Genomic DNA, 17,086 nt, shown 5'->3' on the forward strand with positions numbered 1-17,086 from the left:
TAGGTCGCAAACCCATCTTTCTGACACTGGGCACTACATTAGGACCCAAAATCCTTCGATAGTCTTCAGCTTTCATGATGCCTTGCTCACAGTCAAGGCACCCAGTGCCAGAGGCAGCGGAATAACCCCAAAACATCTTTGAACCTCCACCATATTTGACTGTAGGTAACGTGTCCTTTTCTTCGTAGGCCTCATTCTGTTTTCGGTAAACGGTAAAATGATGTGCTTTACCAAAAAGCTCTATCTTGGTCTCATCTGTCCACAAGACACTTTCGCAAAAGGATTTTGGCTTACTCACGTACATCTTGGCAAACTGTAGGCTATCTTTTTTGTCTGTGTCAGCAGTGGGGTCCTCCTTGGTCTTCTGCCATAGCATTTCATTTAAATGTCGATGGATAGTTTGTGCTGACACTGATGCACCCTGAGCCTGCAGGACAGCTTGAATTTCTCTGGAACTTGATTGGGGCTGCTTATCCACCATCCAGACTATCCTGCCTTTCACCCTTTCATCAATTTTCCTTTGCCGTCCACATCCAGGGAGATTACAGTGCCATGGGTTGTAAACTTCTTGATTATGTTTCTCTCCTTGGACAAAGGAACATCCAGATCGCTGGAGATACTTTCTGTTCTCCATGGTTAGTGTGGCACACACAGACACACAATGTAACGATTGAGTCAACGTCTCCCCTTGTTATCTGGTTTCCGTGTGATTTTCATATTGCCCACACCTGTTACTTACCACAGGTGAGTTCGAATGAGCATCATTTGTTTGAAGCAGAGTTGTTTACCCACAATTTTGGAAAGGTGCCAACAATTTTGTCCGGACCATTTTTGGGGTTTTGTGAGAAATAATGTCCAATTTTGCCTTTTTTTTTCTTTGTGTTGTTCCAATACACACTGTTAGGCTGAGTTCACACGATGCGTTTTTCATGCGTTTCCGCGGCGTTTTTACAGTTGCGGAAACGCATGAAAAACGCATGGTAGAAGGGCAGCAATGTTCCCCAATTGAAATCCGCATGTGCTGTGCCCATGATGCGGATTTTTTCGCAGCGTAAACGCTGCGCTCAAACATCCGCAGCATGTCAATTAATTTTGCGGAAACTCTGCTTTTTTGGCGCCATTGACTTGCATTAGACCGCATGGAATCCGCATCACTGTATATGTTGATGCGCTTTTCATGCGGTCTAATGTGCGGATGGTACCCGGGTGTGGATGAGAGGACTCTCATCCAGACCCAGGTACCATTAAAAAAAAAAAAGAATAAAATAAAAAATATATACATACTCACCTTCTGACGGAAGGCGCAGCGCTCCTGCTTGGTTCCCCGCACTTCGCGGTTGAATGAAGAAGGACCTTCGCTGACGTCGGCAGGTCCTTCAGTCTTCACTGCCGGTAGCCGGGACCGAGCGAAGCAAGACACCGGGGGACATCAGAGGGTAAAGTATATATTTATTTTTTATTTTTTGACATTCACACACTATATAAATCCATGCCGGCTGCATGGATTTATATAGTGTGAAGTTGACAAGCACTTTCCAAGTGATGCTAAAAATCGCTTGGGATGCGCTTGTCAACCCGCATGCGGAAATGAAAGTGAAGACCGCTTAATTTCCGCATGTCCCTGGCAGGAAACCGCATGTACAATCCGCATGCTTTTTTTCCTGCCAGGGAGATGCAGAAATGCTCAGGAAAAAATCCTGAGCATTTCTGCATCGTGTGCACATACCCTTACGCACATAGTTGTGGAACCACTGTGCCATGTTCCTGGAAGAGTCTGGAGGGGGTGAAACTAAGCAACCACCTGGTTCTTCACTAGAGCCCCTGATGGCGTGGTTAGACTTGGACCAAGGTGGATGTTAGGTACCACTCCAGGACAGACCCTGCAGCAGCTGACCGCCTAAGGGGTGAAGGGAAGCAGAGATAGACTCGGAGAGTCAGGACGGCCAAGAACTAGATAGGAGGATGGATACTGTAGACAGGACGAGAACTGGAACAGAATGGGCAGGTAGAGGAACACAAGGCGTGGTTCAGACTAGATGGACTTACAATTGCTTACTTTGAGTCCTTGATGCAGCCCCATAGAAAAAAAGTTGCAGGGTGTTAAATCTGGCTACACTGGTGAATAGACCTAGGACGACACGTCACTGAAAGAGTGAAGTCCATATTCCAAGCCATTCTGGTACGCGCCTGGTAGACTCCTGACCTATTTTCAGTGTATGAATTTCATCTGCGGGGGCATTACCCTTTCATAAAGTGATAGGAGATGCTGTCACTGTATGATTTTGGAGTGGGACGTCTCACTGCTCAGATCGGCACTGATTCTGAGAATGAAGAGGTCAAAGTCGTGAATGAGTCTCTCCTTATGCTGCAGCACCCGGTTTTAAGTCCGGTTCAGACAAGCAAGTGTAAAATCATGTTTTTCACCCTTATTTCATCTATTTTATGTAATAACAACTTAAAACCTAAAAAAACGTGAGTAACAAATGCCGTATAGTTGGTGTTCCGATGGCATCTGTTTTTTGTTTTTAGGGCACCCATTGAGTTTAATGGATGAGTCTTATCTGAATTACAGATCAGAGAATTGCATGCTGCAATTAATTACATGTGAATCATCGGTCCTTGTGTAAAAACGCTGGTTTGAGTCACGCCAATGACTTGCATCGGTCTCTGCTCTGTGCTTATGCAATCTTTTTTTGCATAAGGGCTAGTGTTGAGCGAGCATGCTCGGTACTCGCCAGAGCGTCTCACTACTCGGGATGTTCGGCGAGCACCGAGCATTTCCGGGTTACTCGGGCGGGAGCTCGGGTCTCCGCCCTGCATGTTTGGCTTTCTTTACAAAGCCAATGAACATGCAGGGATTGCCAGCCAGTCACTGTAATGCCGCAGCCATGTTGTTTGTGGGCATTACAGTGATTGGCTGGCCGCACAGCGTCACCTCGAGTATTTAAAACCGGACTCCACCATCTTGGACACAGTCGCTCCGGATCTGCCAGTGTAGGGTTAGTGCTGTTGAGCTAGGGAGAGATTTATACTTCGAAATAGTTAGTGTAGGGTCTCTAAAGCCTGCCAAATCAAAGAAACAGTCCTTCTGAGAACTAATATCCATCCCAGATATCAGGCAGGTAGGCTGTATAGGAGACGCAGTGGTTATACCAACAAACGCTGCATTACAGTCCTGTGTGCTGCTGCTGCTCAAATTGCTAGACTTAGCCCCAGGTCTCAGGGGCCAGGAAAAATTCTTTTTTTTTTTCATCTAAATCCTCTTTTTTTTTTTTTTTTTCCCCTCAGTCAGACTGTACAAATACCCATCTTATTAACCTTTTGGTATTCTCCCCCCCCCCCCCCAAAAAAAAAAAAAATTGAGTGTGTCTGTGAGTGTTCAGACACAAATATATCTGTTTAAAAGAGTCTGGTGTAGGCCAGAGAAATAGAACTGTGGTTTTGCAGTTCCACGGTTCAAATCTCTGTATTATCCACAGTTTGAGTGTGTCACTGACTGTTCAGACACAAATATATTTATTATTCTCTCAGCAGAAAACTGTATCCAGTCTTGGAAATCTTCCTAAGGCTATGTTCATGCTTTGCGTTTTTTTTCAGCGGTTCTTTTTCTGACGAAAAACCTGATCTGATCTCTTTCCAGGGAGGTTTGTTCGGGATTTTGCCTGTTTTTTTGCTTCGTTTTTTTTTTCACTGTCCTGTTGTCTCTTTATGCATGTACATAAACATCAGTGGAAAAAAAAATCTCATTGTATTTCATCAGGTTTTGGCACAAAAAAACCTGAAAAAACTGACACCTGTGTTTTTCGGTGCGTTTTTTCACCATCCATTACTTCAAATGGGTGAAAAACACTGAAAGAAGTGACATGCTCTATTCTGCAAAATAAACATGCAAAGCACAAAATACTGAGGGAAAAACCAAGCTGTGTGCAAGAGATTTCTGGAATCCTATAGACTTTGCTGATACTTTAAAACGCAGCAGAAAATTTGCATAAAAAAACGCAATGTGTGAACACAGCCTTAAGCAAAGCAATCAACAGTACTTATGTCCAGATTAGTGTGCAACAATGTATCACTGTAGGTAAAGTACAGTATATCAGCCTGAATGTAGGGTGTTAGGAAACCAAATGACTGTCAGTATGAAATCCAGACAGGATCTCTCATTGCATAGAGCTATGTTTTACTGTAAAATGCTGCAGCTTTTCCAGGTTGTGCAATCATGCAAAAATGAGAATGATCTAAATATATTACCTGTATGGGGTTCTATTAGACAGATTTTTTGTAAAGTTTATTGTGGCCAACTCAAAGGAGATTAAAGGGGCATTCTAATGTAATGAAATAAGTACGGTATGTCAACCAGCATAAAAATAAGGAAGTTTGCAATTAACTTGCTCTTACTTTTTGTCATTCTCCTGCAATGAGATCTTTTCTCTTACTTAGTGTACAGTTTTTTTCCATGGAGTTCAGCTAAGGCTGTGTGCCCACGATGCGTTTTTTAAGCGTTTCCGCAGCCTCAAAAACGCTGCAGAAACGCTTAAAAAAACGCTTGGTAGAAGGTCTGCCATGTTCCCCAATGATAATCCGCATGTGCTGTACACATGTTGCGGAAATTTCCGCTGCGGATTATCATTGCGGGGAAAAACGCAGCACTACCAATTATTTTGCGGAAGTGCAGCGTTTTCGCCGCCATTGACTTGCATTGGAACGCATGGATTACGCATCACTGCATCTGTACATGTGGAATACATGTGTTCAATGTGCGGATGGTACCCGGGTGTGGAGGAGAGGAGACTCCTCCGGACCCGGGTACCATAGAACCTGTAAAAAAAGAATAAAGTAAAAAATAAATGTTATACTTACCTTCTGACGGCCCCCGGTGCGCTCGTCCTCCCTTGCCGGCAGATCGCGATGGACTGGAGGACCTGCGCTGACATCATAGTCATGTGACGGGTCACGCGACGCTGACGTCGGCAGGTCCTTCAGTGTACCGCGAGCTGCCGGCAAGCCAGGACAGAGCGAAGCAAGACTCCGGAGGCCATTGGAAGGTAAGTATAGATTTATTTTTTATTTTTTACCATTCTTTACAGTCACAGTATATAAATCCATGCCGTTTGCATGGATTTATATAGTGTGACCAAGTTGACAAGCACTTTCCAAGTGATGCTAAAATCGCTTGGAAAGCGCTTGACAACCCGCATGCGGTAATGCATGTGAAGAACGCTTCACATCCGCATGTCCCTGGCAGGAAAAACGCATGTGCAATCTGCATGCGTTTTTTTCTGCCAGGGAGATGCAGAAACGCTCAGGAAAAATCCGGAGCATTTCTGCATTGTGGGCACATAGCCTAAGGCTGCGTGCCCATGTAGCGTTTTTCAAGCGTTTATGCTGTGGAATTTCCGCAGCGGAAACGCTTGTGAAACGCTAGGTAATCCGCCCCCCATGGTCCCCAAGGGGATTCCGCAAGTTCTATGCCCATGCTGCGGATTTTTCCACAGCGTTTATGCTGCGCTCAAAAATCCGCAGCATGTCCATTAATTTTGCGTTTCTGCAAGCGGAATTGCCTTTGTGCAATGCATTAAAAAACGCAAGGCAATTCCGCATGTGGAAAACGCGCGTTAAACGCACAAAAAATGCGAAATAAACGCGTGCGGAATTCCGCATGCGTTTTTCCGGGAGAGGACTTTCAGAAATGAAGCAGAAATTTTCTGCTTCATTTCTGCAACGTGGGCACATAGCCTAACAGTGCATGGTCCAGTGGACACAGTTGTTACATTCCAGAAGAGGAGTTAACTCTTGAGATACCAGCCACTCTCACCTGCCAATTAACGTCAATACATCAGTTAGCTGTCACCTCCCTCCCCTTCCCTCAAAGCACCTGACCAATTATCAGTTCTGCAAAATCACCAGCCTCTGGCAGTTTTTACTTGAGCCCTGTGCTTATTCAAAGGCCCTGTTATCTCTAAATGCAAATATCGAGATTCCTGTGTAGACTTCAGAACAAGCACTGACAAATTATTAATGTGTCATAGTAGCAAAACCAAGCTCAGTAGTGATGAAGCTACTGATCATGGTATCTGTGGCTTCTCCATTCACAAGTCTCAGTCTACGCACGTCGTCTATTGCTAAAAACTCGCAGACTTTATACTGACGTCCTTAAGATCTCAGCTTGGAATTGAATTTATACGCAATGTAATGAACGCTAAGAAATTATCATGAAAAGATCCTCCTGCTTTGTATCACAGATCCGAGCTCAAACCTTGAAAAACGGCCTCAATGCAATTATCCTTGCGGTTATACAGTAAGCAGTATCTCCCATAGTTGGCATGTTCCAGACCCAGATTTATCCATTATGTGCATCCTTGTGCCAGAATCCGGTAATAATGTGCTTTACACCTCTCCAGCCGACTCCCAGCATTGTGCATGGTTCACCAATTCATGGCTCTGTATACAATACATCCTTAAAAGTTGTTTTTTTCCATCTTCGGCTGCATTATATACGCCATAAATGTCTGATAGTTACAAGATCCGTCTCTCTGGAGAATGGTGGTTCTCTGAGCTCTCGCTTTAGTAGCCACCACATGCAGATGGAGAATTAGAGGTGGCCACGCAGGCTCACGTTCATCTCCAACCAAGTCTGAAGCTGCTCTATTGAATTGGATACTTGTGAAGTGAATGTTGTTAGCACCTACAGTATACAAAATCCAGCCATAAACGTGTTTTCTGTCTTTTTACAGTAATGGGTTCCTCCAAGAAACATAAGGAGAAAGAGCGAGATCGCGATGTCTCATACGGAGCTGGTGGAAGTGAAGATCGCCACAGAGAGCACAAAAAGCACAAGCACAAGGAGCGAGAACGAGAGCGGCGCAAAAGGTCCAGAGAGAGGGAGAAACCTCGGGAGAGGGATGGGAGGTCCAGGACAAGTAAAGATGCAGAGTCCCGCAAGATAAAAAAGGAGAAAGTGGATCCTGATTATGAGCAAGGTGCGTGCTATTTAGATGTCTGCTGCAAAGTACAATTTTTCTTTTTAGTTGCACCTTTTTGTAGACTGCAACTTTACTGAGTAATTTTCATCCTTGGCGTAATTGTATCGCTTCATTGGGGGACACAGGTAACCATGGGTGTATGCTGCTGACACTAGGCAGAAAAAGTTATCTCCTCCTCAGCAGTATACACCTACCGACTGGCACAAAACGCGCCAGTTTTTGCTTAGTGTCAGTAGGAGGCAGACCTGGATCTGACACCAGATCCGTCTTTTCCTCAGCGTGGAATCACACATGCTGTTTTTGATGCATTTTTTTTTCTAAAACCAAAGCCATAATTGAACCTAGCAGGAAGTAAGACAAGTCTCTAACGTTTCCCTTTATTTTTGAATCTGGTTCAGTCCTTTAAAAAAAAAAAAAAAGAAAGACTATTGTAGGTTTAAGTTCTCCAAGAAGACTAAAAGGTAATTAAAAATATACTTATTTCCCAGCAGCGTCATTGGGGGGCACAGGAGACCATGGATGTACGCTGCTGCTGCTAAGGATTGCAGTTAAGAAAAAAAGTCGTCCTCCTCAGCAGGCTACATCTGTCTACTGACAACCAAGCTGTTCAGTGTAGTTTAGTGTCACTAGGAGGCAGATACGGATTTGCCCCTTTAACAATAAATAAAACTTAAATATATTTGTCTTTCTGTCTCCAGCCACACTGTGCAGGCGCAGTCTATAGAGGCTTTGGGCAGAAGGACACATCCCTGGTGATATTATAGATAATGGTCATCTGTGTCTGACACTTCAGCTTTTACAGCGGCTGTTAACTATTTAGATGCTTTTGACAGTTTCGGACAGTGGCAGTTAAATGGTCCACGGGCCAGTGCTCTCACTCATCCGTTCCTGACGGCTTTCACTTTTCAGTTGCGGGGCACTGATAGTTTAATAAGGCGGATGTGGGACTGCTGAAGGCCCTGGTCTATGACATCTTGGTACTCCCCTGAAGCTCCGCTATAAACCGTGATTTGTACTATAACTGCAACACTTTGATATTGCAGCGTATAGTCTAAGCAATCTGATAATTGCAGGTTAAAGCCCCTTAAGGGGACTAAAACATGTAAAAAAAAAAAAAATCAATCTTTATACCTCGTTAAAAATAAAGGAAAAAAATTAACATATTTGCCATCACCACATTCGTAAAAGTTCTATCTATATAAAAATATTAATTAGCTTATATGTTAAACCCCTTAAAAAGAAAAACTATCAAAATGCTAATATTTTATTGTGATTTTTTTTTTTTTTATTTTTTTTACTTTACAAACGTTGATCAAAAATGTCTTATATACCCCAAATTATTATAAATAAAACCATTGACTCATCATGCAAAAATCAAGCCCTCACACATCTCCATTGATGGGTAAATAAAAAGTTATTAAAGAAATTGAAAACATTTTTTTTTTCTTAATTTTCTTTCACAACCAAAAAAAACCTCCAAGTTTGTTATTGCTCCAATCGTACTGACCTGAATAATTATACTGTCAGGTTATTTTTACTGTACAGTCAGCGGCATGAAATTAAAACCCAAAAAACAATGATGCAACTGCGTGTCCTTTTTTTTTTTTTTTTTTTTTTTTTTTAATGATTTCTCCGCACTTACAATGCAGCGGGGAAAAAAACACTTTATGATGCAATGAAGTTCTGCTTCTAGGGAGAAGAAGAGGCAAAAATGAATGTCATGAAGGGGTTAATTTCGTGTATTACGCTGGGACCATATCTTGCACTAGCTTTTAGTAATAAGCGAGAAATTGACTACCTATCATTTAATGTACAGGTGTCGCTCCAAAGTCTTCAGGCGGAGATTCATCATTGAGCATTGAGGAAACCAAGTAAGTTTACGGGTTCAGCTTTATTTTATACAATCGTGAGAAGGAAGAGGGATTTGAGTTTAGGGGAGCCCTCGCTGTGAAAATGCAAGTGCTGTCAATCAAGCTCAGGGGCGATGCTAGATATGCAAATCGGAGGACGTAATGGCTCATCAAGATATTGGCCTCGCCGATGCTGCACCGAAGCGCCCTCATTTGGATAAAAATTGAAATTTTTCTGCAACTACACCACTAAAATGTATGTCACTGCGTTCATTTTTATAGGGGCTACATCCCCCATATAGATAACTAAGTAGCTGAATTTTCAGTTTGGGGGCGATGGACCCCCTTTAAATGCTTCTACAATAATGATTCCAAAGGAAGCATCCATTTTTTTTAAAAAGCTGATTACCGGCGTTAGGGAAGTGAGACACACAATGATGGGGTGTTGGCGGAGCCAGCTTTAATTAAGATAGGTTTTGTCTTCATGAATCAGCCCTTATTAGATGTAACCGGACATGGATCTCCCTGAGAATCTGCCTCCAGAGCTTATTTAAAAGGAGGCGTTACCAGTGTGAGACATGTAGATCAGGAGACCAGACTGTCAGTCATTACATGTCTCACTGGTAACGCCGCCTTTCATGAAAGAAGCTCTGGAGGCCGATTCTCAGGGAGATCTATGTCCGGCCCATAGATCTTAACAGCTCATTTACATATTTTTTTAAAAAAATATGTGAATTTCTCAGGAATAAGATATCGGATTGCAGATATCCAGGTATCGTTTTATTCAGCTTCCTATGACCTACATGTCCATATAGACGGCTTAAAGGCAATCTGATCCTACTGACAGATTGCCTTTAAATAAGCACTTTGCACATTTAATAACTTGAGACAACACCTTTAGGAATGATAAAGGGGTAGAATCAAACTGGGCCATTAAATTAACCCTTTCCAATACAGTGGTTCTTACACAGTGCGATATGTTCTAGCCAAAGGTTATAATGACCCTTAACCTTTTAGATGCTGCAGGTCAGTGTTTCAAGAAAGCAAAAACAAAGAAAAATGGTTAAAAAAAAAAAAAAACTGTACATTGGTGATCCGAAGTTTAGCAAAAAGAAAAAAATCGAGATTAAAATAAAAAAAATTTGTTAGGATGTTTGTTAGGATGTTGAATGCTGCAGAAAATCATTCTTGTGATGCAGAGCGGATGACTCATTTTTTTTCTTCTTATATTTTAGTAAACTTCGCGCTAAACTTGGATTAAAACCTCTGGAGCTGAGTACAGCTAAAACTGGTACATACATTATCTCTCTATGAATCACTTTTTTTGGAAAGTGTTTGCTATAAACCCAGCTTACCGTTACCCTATGTAACCCTATTTTTGGTTTTGCAGAGAGCGGCACTAAAGAAGACCCAGTCGCAGCCGCTGTCATTAACCCACTAATTCTAAGGCAACAGCAGGAGCTTCGAGAAAAACTTGCAGCCGCTAAAGAGAAGAGAATGCTGAACCAGAAGCTGGGGTAAGAAATCAGCCCAGATAGTCTGAGAATCTGCACTCTTTATATCTGTTCTGAAACTTACTTTCAATAAAAATTGCTGATCGGTCGGAGACAGTAATGAATGCAAATATCCCTTGAATTAAAGAGCTTGTCCACTACTTTTCCATTGATGACCTACCCTTAGGATAGGTCATCAATGTTTGATCGGTTAGGGTCCGACACCTGACACCCCCGCCGATCTGCTGTTATTGGTGGCGGCGGCGGCCAGAAATACTCACTTACCGAGCTGCTCCATCTTCTGTTAGTGGCAAGGCTGGGTACTACACATCCACCTTCTATTCAAATCAATAGGAGGAGGTTTTGTAGTACCCTGCAGCGGCAACTATCAGAAGACGGAGCAGTTCACAAGTGAGTAACAGCTGATCGGTGGCAGTGCCGGGTGTTGGACCTCGGCCAATCAGACATTGATGACCTATACAAAGGATAGGTCATCAATGTAAAAGTAATGGACAACCTCTTTAAATTATACTATACTGTCAACACTTTTCTTACTCATCTCTGCTTATTTTTTCTTTTCCATTTACAGAAAGATAAAATCACTGGGGGAGGATGAGTTATGGTTAGACGACACAGCTGCTTGGATTGAACGGAGTCGGAAGCTTCAAGTCGAGAAAGATAAAGCCGAAAAAAGGGTGAGTATTGCCACTTTAAAGGATTCCCATCATTTTATATCTTATGTAATATCTATTCCCTTCCTAATGTGCAGCAGATCGTGGGGTCTGGGTTCTGGGATTTCCCCATAGTGCTCCGAGTTACTGTATGAGCCCTTGCACAGAGCGGTTAATGGTCTTGATAGACTGTGATCCTGTACATAGAGTGGAGTACGGGCGCACAGATTTTCTAATAAGCCCGTTCATCACTCTTTAGGAGCTCGGCACTTCTGCCTCCTGAACAGCACGCTGCAGAGCATTTCTTTGATCAATCCCCTACTCATCTGCTTAGGCTAGGTAGTCACTAGATATGAAATAAAAAAATATATATAACGATAGGTACCTTTTTAAAGATGCTAAGGAGTACCCAGAAGTCATACTCACACAATGTGGATCTCAGATTACCCCTGCATCCTAGTGTCTCTCAGTACTTTACTTCAGACAATACTTAATTCATGTCAGCAATCCTTAGCAAATGGTGGTGATCATATAAAGCAGGAGGCAAAGAGGAGAGTTGTCCCATCACGGATTTGTCTCTGTCCATTGAAGTGCATGGGAGTAACAGCCAGACATCTGACACATGCCATAAACATCTGTAGTTATGCTCCTTTCATTCTATTATTGTTTGGTAGACCATTAATGTCGGAGTTTTTTTTCCTAACAGGCAAAACTCTTGGCAGAAATGGATGAAGAATTCGGGGTGTCCAATCTTGTAGAGGAGGAATTTGGTCAAAAGAAGGTTAGTTGTGCTGTCTCCGTAATAAAGCAACGAACTTTACCCAAATTACATGGATGTAATCAATGATCTTTTGACGTTTACCCTTTATAGAATTACTCCTCTCAGGATTTACAAGGGCTGACGGTGGAGCACAACCTGGAATCTTTTACAGAAGGACGGACTGTAATACTGACTCTCAAAGACAAAGGTAGTTAGAACAGTGCTCAAGTAGTAATGTGAAAAGTGTTATTTGGGTCTTTACTTTTGTATTTTCTTTTCATTTCTTTTTTCTTTTGTAACAAAGGCGTTCTTGATGAAGACGATTCAGATGTCTTAGTAAATGTAAATATGATCGACAAAGAAAAAGCAGACAAAAACGTGGAGCTTAAGAAAAAAAGGCCCGATTATAAACCATACGAGGAAGAGGAGTCTGTCGATGACATGGTTATGGTGAGTGTGTATAAACCTTTCATATTTTATTGATTTTTATTCATAGAATGTCAGAGTTGGTGGGGACCTCCAGGGTCATCCCATCCAACCCTCTGCTCAGTGCAGGATTCACTAAACCATCTTAGACAGATGTCTGTCCGGCCTCTGTTTGAAGACTTCCATTAAAAGAGAACTCGCCACCTCTCGTGGCCTCCTGTGCCACTCATTGATCATCCTCACTGTCAAAGTTTTTTCTAATATCTAATCTGCATCTTCTCCCTTTCAGTTTCATCCCATTGCTTCTAGTGTTTCCATGTGCAAATGAGAATAAGGATGATTCCTCTACAGTGTGACAGCCCTTCAGATATTTATAGACAGCTATTAAGTCTCCTCTTAGTCTTCTAACATTTCCAGATCCTTTAACCGTTCCTTGTAGGACATAGTTTGCCATCCACTCACCATTCTGGTCGCTCTTCTCAGAACTTGCTCCAGTTTTTCAATGTCTTTTTTAAAATGTGGTGCCCAGAATTGGACACGGTATTCCAGATGAGGTCTGACCAAGGATAAGTGGAGGGGGATAATTACTTCACGTGATCTAGACTCTATGCTTCTCTTAATACATCCCACAACTGTGTTTGCCTTTTTCTGCTGCTGCATCACACTGTTGACTCATGTGCAGTCTTTGATCTATTAGTATAACCAAGTCTTTTTCACACGTGCTGTTGCTTAGTTCTATTTCTCCCATTCTGTAGATGTAATTTACGTTTTTCTTGCCCAGATGTAGAATCTTGCATTTCTCCCTTTAAATACCTTTCTATTAGTCGCTGCCCATTGTTCAAGCTTATCTAGGTCCTTCTGAATCCTTTATCTGTCTTCTCTAGTGTTAAGGCCCCGTCACACTTAGTGACGCTGCAACGATCCCAACAACGATATGACCTGTCAGGGATCGTTGCTGCGTCGCTATGTGCTCGCTGGTGAGTTGTCAAACAGGCAGGCTCACCAACGATCAGGGGAGCAGCGACATCGTGGAAAGAATCTTTCCACGATGTCCTGCTCCTGGTTACCAGCCTGCTGAAGCAGGAGCAGGCTGGTAACCATGATAAACATCGGGTTACTAGGGGCACACGCGCACCTAGCAATCCGTTTTTTATCATGGTTACCACTCTGCTACGGTGAGCGGGAGGTTACCGCTCACTTTAGCAGGCTCGTAACCATGATAAACAGCGGGTTACTAAGTGCGCGTGTGCCCCTAGTAACCCGATGTTTATCATGGTTACCAGCCTGATCGCTGCTCCCGCTGGTCACACACAGCAATGTGTGCTGACCAGCGGGAGGGCAACGACCAAAAAATGGTCCAGGACACTTTGCAGCGATCAGCGACCTCACAGCAGGGGCCTGATCGCTGCAAAGTGTCACACATAGCGACATCGCTGGTGAGGTCGCTGTTGCGTCACCAAAACCGTGACACAGCAGCGATCTCGCTATGTGAGACGGGGGCTTATGCTAGTGGTTTAAACTCCTTTACGGTCTGTTACATACTATTACTTAATAGTAAGTGGGGGTTCCCAAAACTGATATAAGGGCACAATCAGACAGAGATCGGACCGCAAGCATGGACTGACCGGCGGTTATCTTCTTTCATTTAGTTCCGACACAAGTCTGTACTTTCCAAGTATGATGAGGAGATAGAAGGGGAAAAGAAGAAATCTTTCCGCTTGGAAAGTGGTGGCACAGCCGATGGATCCTGGGAGAAAGAACTGCAGAATATCCGTCAAACCCTGCACAACCAGGCACAATCTCTAGACGTTCCTGCCCTGAGGCTTGCATCTGAGTACTACACGTCAGAGGAAATGGTAAGCGATACTGTGACCTGGGTGCAGATTGGGATTTCCTTACAATGGTTTCAATTTTTGCTTTGATTTGAGAGGTTAGGTCACTCCGACACAAGTTTGGAAAATATTGGTTCATGCAATTGAATCTTTTTCATCTCTGGAAATGTTTGTTTCTGGTCAATGAAAGGTGTCATTCAAGAAAACAAAGATACGTGTGAAAAAGATCCGGAAGAAAGCGAAGTCTTCTCTGAGAGATGACCTGTTGCTCATAAAACCTGATACCCGCAAAAGTGACTTTGGTTCGAGGTAAGAAGTCCTTATATTACTCCTTATACCCACATTTTAAAGGAAGCACTGAATCTATATTGCCAGAGTATTAACATTTACACTTTTTATTTCCCATTTTATATGGGGATGTAAAATCCTCCTCTAGTTCCCTGATGTGTCCATCATTTCGCATTAGTTTGGATATTTTGATTTATCAACAGGAAAGCTATACAGGTCTAATGTTTTCTTTTTTAGGACTCGTGGACGGGGCCGTAAGCGCGTTGCCGCAGAAGACGAAGGGCAGGACGTGGAGTTAAAAGCCGCCGTGCCTCAGTCTGATGATGTGCGTGTGGAGAGTATGGACATTAGTGACGAAGGTTAGAAAGCCGCTCAATATGGCAGGCATTGATTTCATCATCTTGTTATTTTAAGCGTTCTTGTATTTTTTTGCTGTTATAGAGAAACCATAGATTGAGAGATTTGCTCATTCAATAGCATTATATCCTATATGCACAAAAAAAGAAGTATTTAACGTATTTACTCTGTCGCCTCATTCGGGGACACAGGACCTTGTATTTTTCGGATTAGAAGATGCACTTTTTTTCCTCCAAATTTTGGAGGAAAGTGGGGGTGCTTCTTATAATCCGAAGTGAGCTTACTGGGGGTGTCGGCAGCGGTGGAGCGGTGTCACAGGAGGCAGGCGGCAGCAGGAATGCGGTGATTCTGCGGTACCTGGGCGCTCGTTGGATGTCGGCACCGGTGAGCGAAGGTCCCCTTTCCTGTATATAGCCCTGCAGTGTGCTTCGGGAAAATGGCAGTTGAAGGCTGTGCATATTGAGATCTCGTCTCCTGAGTTCTCAATCTAGCGGCCATTTTCCCGAAGCCCACTGCAGGGAACAAAATGGGAAAGGGGACCTCCACTCACCGGCACCGACATCTAATGAGCGCCCAGGTACCGCAGCATCACCGCACTCCTGAAGCAGCAACCCTGCCTCCTATGACCCCGCTCCACCGCCATCCCCCCAGGTAAAAACGAAATATAAGGCGCACAACTATTTTATTTAAAAAAAAAATATTTGGGATGTGTCTTTTAATCCGCAAAATACAGTAACTCTTATTTCCTCCTTCATGTTTGAATGCTACTCTATCTCTTTTATATAGGATAATAGTAATTTCCTTATTCACTTCTCTGCTTTTTCATTGCTTCGGTTACATCAGAGGGTCCCGGCTCTCCGGGTGTTGTAGAGGAAGATGATTTGGAAACGGAGTTACACAAACAGCTTGAAAAAAGTAGACGACTGAAACAAATTCAGCAGCAGAAGGACAGTAGTGAAAAGGTGAGTGTGCTGATTGAATATAGAAGAATAAGACCATCCTGGCTACCAGAATTACTGAATGCTGGTGAGATATTTGGGATAAGAAGTAATAGATTTTATTTCTTGGACACTTCATTGGGGGACACAGGACACCTTGGGAAATATGCTGCCACCTGGAGGCTAACACTAAGAATACATCTTAAGAATGTCGGCCCCATTCCAACAAGGTACAGCTGACCTGTCGACATCAAGCTATTCAGTTTAGCTTAGTGTCACGTTGGAGGCAGACCACGGATTGACCACAGGTCTCCGCACCTAAACTATCAGTCTTGTATACATGAGGCTGTCGGTTCTGGTCAAGAGATCCACGGTCTGTAGTGTGGATGTGTGAAGCCACCCTCAGCTACATAAGTACATATAACAAGTGGTGATTGGCAGAAATGAATTATTCCAAATAGATTGATTCAAGAATGTCACTAACTGCATCAATGTGTGACTCCAGGGAGGGAAACTGGGCTCTTCCTGAACCATTGCACAACAGGGGGCACTTGTGATTCTTGGTGGGGACAGTGAATCAATCATTATTAACAGGCACATTTTAAGGTTATTTCTACCTTTTTGCAATTTATCACCTATTGACTGTTATTCACTGGGAAAGTCTGACTGCCGCAACCCCCCCGCTTATTCCAAGAATAAATCGCTGAAATGATCATTGCTTATGGGACTGAAGGAGATAACCAAGCACTGTACAAACAGCCACCAATTCATTCTAATGGGACACTTTAGAGCCTGTGGGGGTCCCAGCAACCAGTTCCCAGAGATAATCAATTTATGACTTATCCTGTGGATAAATTGATAACTTGCTAAAATGGAAATAATCCTTTTAATTCAGGTAGTGAGAATTGCTCTGGGTATAAATGAGCTATATTGAAGAGAAATCATTCTGGATAAATCAGACTTAAAAAAAAAAAAAAAAAGTTTCCGCATTATATGGTTTGGAAATTTTACACTTGTAAAACGCAATTAAACTCTGATCCGCTTTTGTTCTCTCTTTAAGATTGCTGCAATGGTGAAAAAGCTTAACTACCAGAAAAGCCAAGATGACGACGAAGACGATGATAAGAAAGGCTCCATCGTATTTAATGCAACTTCTGAATTCTGCAGAACTCTTGGGGAGATCCCAACCTACGGTTTAGCGGGGAACAGGGAAGATCAAGAGGATTTAATGGTACCTGACCGATTTCCCGGGACTTATACAAATGTGGCCATTGCTTAGTTAGAATGGGGGCACTTCAGAGCCCCCTCTTTCAGGATTGATGGGGTCCTATTGATAACATGTTGATCAGCTATTAGCTATTCAGTTTAAATGCAGATCTGTTAAAAGGAACCTGACAGCAGATTCATGCAGCTCGCACTACAGGCAGGAACCAGACACTGGCCGTTTGATTGCAGACATGTATGTTTTACACTAGGGACTTTGCGACTCAG

At 42.9% G+C, this 17,086-nt stretch overlaps 1 protein-coding gene across 5 annotated transcripts in view; it reads left to right on the forward strand.

Moving 5' to 3' along the window:
* Positions 1 to 17,086, forward strand: part of SART1 (spliceosome associated factor 1, recruiter of U4/U6.U5 tri-snRNP) — a 187,564-nt gene that overhangs the window by 165,100 nt on the left and 5,378 nt on the right. For all 5 annotated transcript variants that reach the window (XM_073658449.1, XM_073658450.1, XM_073658446.1 and 2 more), the window contains 13 exons: positions 6,732 to 6,977; positions 8,797 to 8,851; positions 10,066 to 10,121; positions 10,221 to 10,347; positions 10,913 to 11,018; positions 11,701 to 11,775; positions 11,866 to 11,962; positions 12,059 to 12,204; positions 13,830 to 14,036; positions 14,203 to 14,321; positions 14,538 to 14,659; positions 15,501 to 15,619; positions 16,656 to 16,826. In XM_073658449.1, the coding sequence (XP_073514550.1) occupies positions 6,734 to 6,977; positions 8,797 to 8,851; positions 10,066 to 10,121; positions 10,221 to 10,347; positions 10,913 to 11,018; positions 11,701 to 11,775; positions 11,866 to 11,962; positions 12,059 to 12,204; positions 13,830 to 14,036; positions 14,203 to 14,321; positions 14,538 to 14,659; positions 15,501 to 15,619; positions 16,656 to 16,826 (1,644 nt within the window). In that variant the 5' untranslated portion in view covers positions 6,732 to 6,733. The remainder of the gene's footprint in view (positions 1 to 6,731; positions 6,978 to 8,796; positions 8,852 to 10,065; positions 10,122 to 10,220; positions 10,348 to 10,912; positions 11,019 to 11,700; positions 11,776 to 11,865; positions 11,963 to 12,058; positions 12,205 to 13,829; positions 14,037 to 14,202; positions 14,322 to 14,537; positions 14,660 to 15,500; positions 15,620 to 16,655; positions 16,827 to 17,086) is intronic.

The sequence above is a fragment of the Phyllobates terribilis genome, unplaced genomic scaffold (assembly GCF_046119375.1).
Source record: "Phyllobates terribilis strain yellow unplaced genomic scaffold, ASM4611937v1 Scaffold_13__5_contigs__length_258822181, whole genome shotgun sequence".
Taxonomy (NCBI): domain Eukaryota; kingdom Metazoa; phylum Chordata; class Amphibia; order Anura; family Dendrobatidae; genus Phyllobates; species Phyllobates terribilis.